The 10687-nt window shown below is 36.7% G+C and overlaps 1 protein-coding gene across 1 annotated transcript in view; it reads left to right on the top strand.

Annotated features, from left to right (window-relative positions):
* Positions 1-195: 195 nt before the first annotated feature.
* LOC120629202 overlaps positions 196-10687 on the top strand; it is a 37598-nt gene continuing 27106 nt past the window's right edge. Inside the window, exons 1-3 of the mRNA XM_039898053.1 lie at positions 196-693; positions 1880-2033; positions 9713-9931. Coding sequence (XP_039753987.1) covers positions 507-693; positions 1880-2033; positions 9713-9931 — 560 coding nt within the window. The 5' untranslated portion in view covers positions 196-506. The remainder of the gene's footprint in view (positions 694-1879; positions 2034-9712; positions 9932-10687) is intronic.

Below are 10687 nucleotides of genomic sequence, written 5' to 3'. Positions count from 1 at the left end.
AAAAGAACCTAGAAACTGTGACTAAGGTCATACTAGTCTGTGGATTAGGGTACCTACAATTTTCTTATATTTACTGAAAATTTAAAAATAATTACGTTACGTATTTTGCGTATCATACGGCATACCAATGTAGGTACTCTGTGTATAATCTTATAAAACTGACATATGTCAAAAAGACAAAGAAAAAAAGCAAATCGTTCCGCAGGAGATCAGTCGAAAATATCGGTTTCTTTTTAATTATTTTTTACTTTAAAATTTGAATTCTCCGTCGCGCCGCATGGCGAGACAAATATAGAATGATGTTACCACATCGCAACCCTTCTTATATAAGAAATGCATTCCGGTGTCGTGTTGTTCCCATGGTTTTATAAATTGATCAAATGAATGTAAATAATAAAACAATAAGTGGTCGGTGTCAAGTGATATCTCCGCCCACAGTGCCCACTGCACTCATTATGCGATTAGTGAAGATCATTTGAGGGGGAGTGGGTTAAAATAGGGATAAGATGTCCGGTGAGGGCGAGCGGGCCTCTCGCCCGAACTCCTTGGTTTTGGAGCCACCGGCGCCCGAGCGGGAGCCTCTCCGCTTCGACGTGCAGTTGGTGGGAGCCCCGCCGGAGGTCGAGCAACTTGTTAACAACATCAAGCAAGTTGCAGAAGACTTTCTTTACCATTGGAAAACTTTTCCCATAGGTACATGATTTTGGTTATTTTCATTTGATTGAAGGGTGGCTGCAGTCTATTAATTGGATTTGTTAGATTATGTAGTATCCTGTGTATCCTTTATTCTATTATTAAAGCAAGGTCTCCCAGCACAAAAGTACATAACATGTACCATACTGTTATTTCAATTTGTGAGTTTGCTTATTTATATATTTTTTATTTGAATCCACAATAAAATTTCCCAAATGCGCTTTTTGAAACTTCCATATAATTTTCCAATAATAATGAAGCTTGGAAATTTAGTTTTTGTAAATTTGTCTTCAATATGAGAGATGGGGAAGAGATGTTCACTATGCCCAAACCACATATGGGATATTTAGACTTACTTTTGGGCCAAAACATTATTTCTTGTATGTATGTATTGCATTTTTATATTCCACAACTTTATTTATTAAGGCTCAAACAATGTACCTGTTTAATGCTAAGAATTCTTTTTATCCTTGTCCTTATCGAACATTATGTTGGGCTGTCCAAAACTAAGTCAGACTTAAGTTACAGCTTTGGCATATTTTTATAGTTAAATAATTTTATTGGTGAAATAACAAAGAATTACAAGCTAAATAGAAATTAATTTACACCAATTGAGTACCCCCCGATAACTTTATTTTATTTATTTATTCCACTACAAAGCAGCCTGTGACTTCACTCTCACCTGATGGTAAATGGTGATGCAGTGTAAGATGGTAATGACCTATCTTTTAGGTTACTACAAATAGGTTTCTATACATCATCATCTGACAGCCGGTTGGCGAAGTGGGCAGTAACCCTGGGTTTGATTCCCACAACTGGAAAAATTTTTGTGGGATGAACATTAATGTTTTTCGGTGTCTGGGTGTTTATCTGTTTATTATGTGTATTATATATTCATAAAAATATTCATCAGCTATCTTAGTACCCATAACACAAGCTACGCTTACTTTGGGGCTAGATAGCTATGTGTGTATTGTCATAGTATATTTATTTATTTTTTATTTTATTGAAACACTAATTTGCTTAGTACATCTTTGGCTAGTTACCATAGCAGCCTTCCACTAGTTGAATCTCTGCAATGTACTGTATTTTTATACTCTTTCTTAAGTAAAGTAGTGAAGTATAGTTGAATTAGGAAGGGATAGGTTTGTCAGGTTTAACATGCATTATGTCTATTTGTCCATAGTGCTCCCGCAATCAAGGTTCACAGGCCCTGATAATAGGCCGTCCGATATTATAATTCCTCCACCATGTGATGAACTGGATGCAGCAGCTCTCGATGCCGGGATTGAACCCCATCCCTTGACGCCGAAGCAACTTCACTCCATTCGCGAGAAAGGGTAAGCTATTGGTACCATGTGTTTGGTTAAGAAAATAATCAAAATTAGCATTAACACTTCTATTGCAGTTTTAAAATATCAATTATTGGATTACTATCCTTTTGGAGAGATAATTTTTTTTGTAATAGTAATAATAATATTGCATAGAAGCAGGCGTTGCTTTGCAGAAATCCATGATATATGATGAAAATTAAGCTTAATTTGCTATACTCCGCGAAAAGCAGGAGAATTTGTGTGGCAACTTAACAATTCATTGTAAAGTCAACATCTCCAGAGGATGCTCCGGTTTCGGAGCAAAACCTGTGTAGAGGGTTCATTGCCGGAGATTTGTTTGGTGTGGAGTATAAGGACTGAAGAAATTATAAATCACACCACACAGATTCTCCCGCTTTAAGCGGATTATAGCAAATTAAGCTTAATTTTCTTAAGTTATAATATTAATTGACAGACCAAGCATGTGGCCACCTGATGGTGAACAAAAAACCCATTGCCTATAGACAGAGCAACACTTTGCAGAGAATGCGAGGGATACATCCTGCAAATGGCCGCCCTGCATTCATAAACCTTAGGTGTGGTTAGTAAGCCACATGTGCATGTAATTGCACTGGCAACCACGACCTTCGAACCAGAACACAGCAATGCTGGTTTGCGGCAGAAATGCATGGCGGTAGTATTTCTCGGAATGAGCTCTATCACCGAAAGCTCTATTATTACTGAAGAACTTTCCAAAGAGATAGTACAGGGTTAACAGTGGCGTGCATTAGGTTCTTTACCAGGGTATGCATACTGCAGGAAAATTGAACTAAAATTCTCCTCCTATCCGGGTTGTATATCAATTTTAGGGTATGCAGTGCTTTTGTGCATGTATGAAGTGCACGCCACTGAGGGTTAAGGATGATTTATGACAGACAGTGTGGCATCCGTGTTTCGAGCAAGGCTCAGCTCTACCTGATGCCTACAATAAAACTTGACATCTTAAATCATAATTTAAATATGGAACATTTTCTATATTCCCTTTGGACATTTAACTACTTGCATTAATCCCATACATTTTATTCATGACATAAAATTATTGAGTACATTATTCTATTTACATTTTGCCATAAAAGAATATTCAAACATGATTACACAATTGTGTACACAAAAGAAAGTAGGCAGTGTGCAGATTTCTTTCTAACAAAGAACCTGTACTACTCATTTAAAATAAAATCTTTCAGTAACTTTGTGTTGCCATGCCCTACTTTACCATACATTGACTATTTATCACTGAAGGCAACCGGGTATTTATTTTATCTGTACGCTTTGCGTTTGGTCACAACTCTATTTTCGACGCTAAGTAACACCTTTGTTTAATTTTTAAATTCATTAATTACGATGTAATATTACAAAGTACCAACCTATCAAATGTCAAAAGCGCAAATTTCGAATTGTTTGCTATTCACTGCACTTTACACCTTTTAAAGTTATCAGGAAGTCAGAAACCATTGAAATCCATACACACTAATCTCAGCAACTTCTGACTCGAATTCGAATAATCTTTTTATGTTGGAGATGTCGCGTAAAACCGATTAGTGGTAAGGGTTTAATGTAACTGCTAAACCACGAACATGTTAGGCCCTTACCATCTTACGATTGCATCATCACTTAGAAGCAGGTGAGATTGGCGGTAAAATTTTAGCTAATGATTCTCATCAGATGTAACAGATAAAAATCAGCATCAGTAGCTAAACGTGCTTAAGCACAGAGAAAAGGTAGCTGAAAGCCACTATTTTAGTTCATTATTTTATCAACCCATTACGGGCCCTCTAGAGGGCACGGGTATCATTCCACAATGAGAAAAGTTAAAGCCGTAGTCCGACGTTGGCCCAGTGCGGATTCACCAATTCTTCCTCAAACGTAGATTCGTTTGCTTTCTAGAACATTATGGAGAACTCTCAGGCATGCAGGTTTCCTCACGATGTTTTCCTTAACCGTTAAAGTAAAGTAAATTTTAATTGCTGAAAAACGCACATAACTTAGAAAAGTTAGAAGTGCGTGCCTGGGAAATATCGTTTGGAATTCGGCCCCCAAAGTGTAGCCGAAGTCCGCACAACTAGGCTATCACCGCGTCTGGTTCCAACCAAGAACGGGAGCGATACGTTTGGTACGGACAAACGTTTGCCCATACAAGTATTAAATACGATTTGTGCGACGCTTGAGTCTGCAATTCCTGTTACGCATACAGCGAATTTTTTGTAATAGGGTAACTGTACCCTATATTTTAGGAACCTTTTGAGCATATTAACATTAATTAATGTTTCCAAACATGTGGCAGTTCAAAATGTATGTTAATTGTTGACTAACTTTTTAATGTGTTAAATTGGGGTTACTTTAGGTCAGACTGAGATACTCGTAGTTCCTACCTAAAAACAAATTGTGCTATTTAAGTCGTTTTTGTAATTGGTGAGTTTCATGGAGCCTATAATATAATTTTATAAAAATATCTAGAAATTTGAAAATATATATGAATATTCTAAATTTAAATGATATATTCTAAATTTAAATCCATAGTTTCCTAAGGACGAATTTCTATGTTAAAGTTAAAAGATTTCGCTTTAGTGGAAGCTGCTGAGATAATCTTAATGATCATGAGTAGCTTGCACACTTCACTGGCCTCTTATTTGTGAAAATGTGAGGGTAGGCAGTACCTTTGTGCATACATGAAGAACATGGAACTTATAATTATTATCACGATTTTTCGGTGGTGCCAAACGACAGAAAAATAACCAGTAGGACAAATTTGAAATATCTTGATTCTATATAATAACTTTAACAGCGTTTATCTTATACTAATACTAGATGTGCCCTGCGGCTTCGCCCAGGTAATTTTGGGAGGCAGTGTACTGCTACATAGTCTACACCTATATTATTTCTAATACCTCCAAGAATATGTATAAAAAGGTTCATGAAGATCGGTTTAGTAGTTTTTGTGTGAAAGCGTAAAAAACAAACTTACATTCACATTTATAACATTATAAGTAGGGATAGTATTAGGGATACAAAGCTGAAGAGTTTGTTTTTTTACATGAACGCTATGATCTCAGGAACTACTGGTCCGATTTGTAATAATAATTTCAGTGTTTCACTTATCGAGGAAGGCTATAAGTTTTAATTTAGGCTAAGACTCATAAGAGCATAGCACCAAATGAAGAATGTTTCAAAATCTGGAGTTTTCCTTTTAAGAACTTCCGCTGCGTGCGCTGCGTAAGCGGTTAAAGTTTCGATACAACCATACATGTATGAGTTTTTCTCCTTCAAATGTTCTAAAATAAAATCTAGGACAGCATATGTTTTAAGGTTGACTAATACGCGGATGCAGTCGCGTGGGACCGCTAGTTACTAAAGACATCCATTAGTTTAATCAATAGTGTCCACCAATCCGCACTGGGCCATCGTGGTGGACAACGGCCTTATCCAGTGCCGGATTAACCACGTAACAAGAGTAGCAATTGATACGGGCCCAGCGCGAAAGGGCCCCGCATATTTAATACCGCTCGTCTCTGCCTGACTGACTGACAGACAGAGACAGACAGACACGCACACGCACACATACATCGCCTATAGTAATTTACGACACTATTAATTACCAACAAAAATTTTAACCACTGTAACATTTATACTTATTTAAGATAAGTTTATACGTATTTAAGATAGGTATTGAGTATTCAATTGTATTTTTACCACAGAATACTTAAGAACCCGTAGCAGATCAAGGGTTCTTTTGAAGATTTTGGTACGGGCCCCGCGCTTGCTCAATCAGGCACTGGCCTTGTCCCCTTTTCATTATGGGAAGAGACCCGTGCCTTGTAGCGGGCTGGTAATCAGTGGCGTGCACTTCATACATGCACAAAAGCACTGCATACCCTAAAATTGATATATATCTCGTACAGCAAGAGGATTTTTACCGTTTTATGCCATTTTCCTGCTATATGCATACCCTGATAAGGAACCAAGTGCACGCCTCTTCTGGTAATGGGTTTATATGATGATGATCATGACGATGAAGAATCAATAGAGTAGCGTCTTTATCGAGGTGAACTAAATATCATTTACTATTCCGCCAATCTTTCCGTACAATGTAACACACATTCAAATCACTGTTTTCTGCTGTATTAGATAAATTTAGTATCTACATAAATGACATACATAAAAGTTTTATTCATGATAGCTTCATATAAAGCATTTGCTTTCATTTACTTAGTTCATTATTTATAGATCAAAACAGCGTTGTCTTACTGTACTTATAATATGTTCATAGTTTTATACCATCATCAGTTCCCTAATTCGCGTCATTTTTAATTAAAAATCTTTGGTCAAGTTATTTTTCTATGTATATCTATAATATTTATGATAGTTGACATATCTATTATCTTTATATATATTTTTCTTGTGTGCGTGTATATGTCACTGAAATCCTCCTAAACGGCTGGACCGATCTGAATGAATTTTTGGTATGCGTTTGGGTGGCACCCTGGATGGTTTAGATTCACAAATCAGCCGACAGATGGCGCTGGGGTCTGCTAGTTATTTATAAATCCAAACCTAATAATCGTCACAATTCTTGCAAAATTCCAAAACTTCATAATCTAACAGTGCAAGAGGCGTACCATAAATATAGCTTTTTTTTGTAGTCATAGGTAATCATAGAAATAATAATGTGCATTTCAGATAGATTTCATCGGCATAGTGATCATTGAATTTTATCATAATTTTTTTTTATTCACGTAAGCTTGCATAAGGACAAAGTATATAAGCCGAGGAAACTAATAAATAAACAGTTGGAATCAATTCGCGAAAGGGGGTATGTGGCCCTACCTATTGTGTTAAGCTTCGAACCCTTGCCCTTATTGGCCCTACTTTATTTTCGATACCCTTAGCATGAGTTTCGCACGCTCGCAATCTTAGTCTACTGCGATTATCGAAACACCGTAACCTCAGAGTAAAATAGTCTTCATACATAAAAATGTGATTCCCACTCTAAGGCACATGATGCCTTCTCTGTCATAGAAGGTTTTGGATTGTACAAACACCACATCGTCTTTCCTAACGTCAAAGGTCGCCTGGAAAAGATCGCTTTAGTGATACGACCGCCTTTGCACGCTCTATTTTCTATACTAAGTTTCTTCTGTAAATGTGTGTGTACTTTGTATAAAAAGTGTGTGTGCAATAAAGCTTGCAAACAAACAAACACATTGCTCCTATGCTAGTTGGCGTAGTTTTACGATTATTATTACAGGCAATATAGAGAGATAATAAAGAGACAGAACGGGACGGACTAGCTTTATGTGCTCGCCGAGGCACTCATTTTTTTTAACTGCGTAGTGGTATTGATTAACAAGACCCAGGAACTCGTTGTTCATGCTAACGACTAGGCAATGAGATTGTATACGAGTTTGTAAAAGGAGTATCAATACAGAGGTGTACGTCTTACAAATACGTTTGTGTCAATACATACAATGTTCCATCAATCTGTACTATTGATTACATTAAAGCTCTATTTTACTTTGACGTGTTTCGATAGTCGAAATCGACTCAACAATTGCGAGCGTTCAAATTGTATGAGAAATAGGTATGAGAACAAAGGTGTTAATTACACCATCATTTTAGGGCTAAAATCGCTTGAGCTTGTTTAAAATTTGTGTAAAAGTAATCAATCATCAAAAATTGTAATCTTCTCCCGCTGAACAAACTTTTGCTGGTCGATTTTCTACGTAAAATCTGCAGCTTAGGGACAAGATCGTGCATCAAAAAAGGCAGATGGCTTCCGATCATATTATTTGCAGTATATGCAATAGTTTAGTAAACCGTATCTTTATTCATTATTAGTAACTAAATAATGAAAAGAAATTTAAAACACAACTAGAGTGTCAAGCGTGAGATTTTCTCCCTATGTCTACCTATTCGATAACTTGAAAGCTAGGAGCGCCATCTAGTGACAATACTGGGAAAACGTACAGACACTAGCTGGCTCTCGTTCGATACCATATACATTATAGTTAACTTTTACGCGATCGAATAAGTACACGTAGGTAGAAAATCTCGCATTTGGCACTCCACTTAAAAATCTTAAAAAAGTTCGTAGTAGCTACTTACGCGATAAGTAGCTCATGTATGGCCAACCTAAGATGTTTTCTGCATTTATGTATTATATTTTATGTTTGAAGACATCAGTTATATGTTCTGTTTATTAGATGTACCTACTCAATCAGTTCGTATCAACTACACTAAACACCATCCGACAGCTGCTTAGTATTATAATTTATAGCGAACCTTCACGTAATCAAAGCATGGAAATGAAGTAGTTGAATCATATTGTATCGTGCATGATCTGTATACACTATCTTTATATGTTTTCTTATGGCTCTGTGAACCAATAGAAGATCATGTTCTCCAATACCAGATACTTTGCCACAATATAGACGCCTGGAATTTACACTAATGGGCCTAAATTCAGTAATTTTTTTTGACAGTTTATTAACTGTCGTTGAACATACATTCAGTGTCTAAAATTATACGATTCGTTTGAAAACTTCCAGTTGGCTTCTTCAAAGAGCATGTATATTCTGCAAGCCTAGTCTCCATCTCTGTAGGTATGAAATTACGTTAGAAATAATGACAAGTTGCCGTTCATCTGTCAAACCACTATTCTGCAATACAGATTGCAAAATAAGGGTTTAACTGTAGCTGTTTCTAACGTATATTTATATAACTGAGATATAGAATAGGTCGCCTGGTTCTAGGACGCCCAACAGGCCATTTTTCTGTAACCCCAAGTATGCCTTCCTCATAGCACGATCCTATTCTATTATGTCTAGGTATCTATGTGTAATTATATGGTTAGGTACATATTGTACTTCTTAGAGTCAAAGTTTCGGATCCAAACTACAAAAATTAATCTACACTAATTTATAAATGCGAAAGTGTTTTTTTTATTTTTTTTGTCCCTAACTAAACAACCAATTAACAAAGAGAGAGTAACATTGGCTACTATCCCCGGAAAACAAACGATTCTCACGGTAAAAAGCGCGAACATAGAACGCTGTCAACAGCTAATAGCAATATTGAGTCTAAAATCAAATATATATTAGTCCCAAACGGACTTAAAAGTTCTAACAGCGGCAATAACTTAGTAGTCCCAATTGTGAGTATCAAAAATAAAAAATAAAATATATTATAAAACCTCGTTTTTATATGTATATATTAATATTGTTTGGCTTCTAAAGTAGAAAATTAACAGCCAATTGATCGTGAATCACAAACACTCAAGTATGATTCATTACATAACGCTGGTTTCAATATCAGGCAATAATTTCGAGCATATGATTGTGAATCTAAGCTGAGTACCTATCGTCAATTAAAATAACGTACAAGAGCTGTAACAAATTTTTAGATCGGAGCCCATTTGCTCTTGAAATCCTAGTTCTGGGTCGTTAAAAAAATAAAAAAAATATCTAGGTCTGGAGGTACCATGATCGTTTTAGTAATATGTTCTAGTCTTCACCAACATTCACCCCAGTTAATCCCACCTTTACAATTACCAAAGTTGTATCCCACTTCTGATGTTTTTTTAAATATCAAATTTCTGAACATTAATAAAGCATTTTATAATAATGTAAGGTTGTTATTATTGTATTATATAGCGAATTCGAGGTCCCGTCCCGCCATTTTCCCGGTCAAACGCACGTATGGCGAGTCGCTGGCTGGCTCCAGCGAGGCAGAGTGCGGGCGAGGGAAGAGCTGTACTGTCACGTCGCACGAGCTATCGCTTTAATAGTGGTGGTGTCTCGAGATCGACTGTTAAGAGATGAACCCTTGTCCCTAATCGCTGGAGCCAAAGCATTTATGGAAGGACTGCATAGGTAAGAGTTAAGACTTCTTTCACTTCTTTTATTATTGCTGTAACCAATTCTTGTTCTGTTTTTTTTTGTATAGTAATAATTGACGGAGCAGAAGAAATGATGAAGTTGTAAACCATCGACTAAAAGCAGCGCAACGCTTCGCAGGGCATGCAACGTTGGCTTTAAGCCTCATGAGCCTGTCATGACGCGGGCGACCGCGTCCTTCAGACCGGAATACATCATTGCACAATGCTGCTTAGCGGCAGAAATAAGCATGGCGGTAATACTTCCACGAACAAGCTCACACGAAGCTTTTTTCGTCTCAAGGTAGCTGGATTATAGATATTCTACAGGATATTTATTTATTTTATTTTATTTTACTTTTTCTTTGATGGGAAAACCAACAGTTGTAGATACTAAATAGTTAACAAATTGGTTGACTTAAAACTAATAACAGGTTTCCACAGATAAGTCTTATATAAACAAGGGTACCTGATAGAACCCAGCAAAAACGCAGCAAACTTTAACTAAGTGTTAAGTTTACCTAGCATGCAACAGTTTATCTACTGCAAAATTTGCTTACACAGTAATCCCCACGCTGGCCAATTGCGGATTGGATTGGTAGAATTCACACACCATTGAGAACATTATGGTGAACTTTCAGGCATGCTGAAAGCAAGTTATATTTAAATTGCTTTAACTAAAAACGCACCTGAAAAGTCAGTGGTGCTTGCCAGGGATCGAACCCGGTCTCCACGAAAGGAAAGCCGAAGTCTT

Source organism: Pararge aegeria, chromosome 14 (genome assembly GCF_905163445.1).
Source record: "Pararge aegeria chromosome 14, ilParAegt1.1, whole genome shotgun sequence".
Classification (NCBI taxonomy): Eukaryota; Metazoa; Arthropoda; class Insecta; order Lepidoptera; family Nymphalidae; genus Pararge; species Pararge aegeria.
This window is presented reverse-complemented; position numbering and strand designations above follow the sequence as displayed.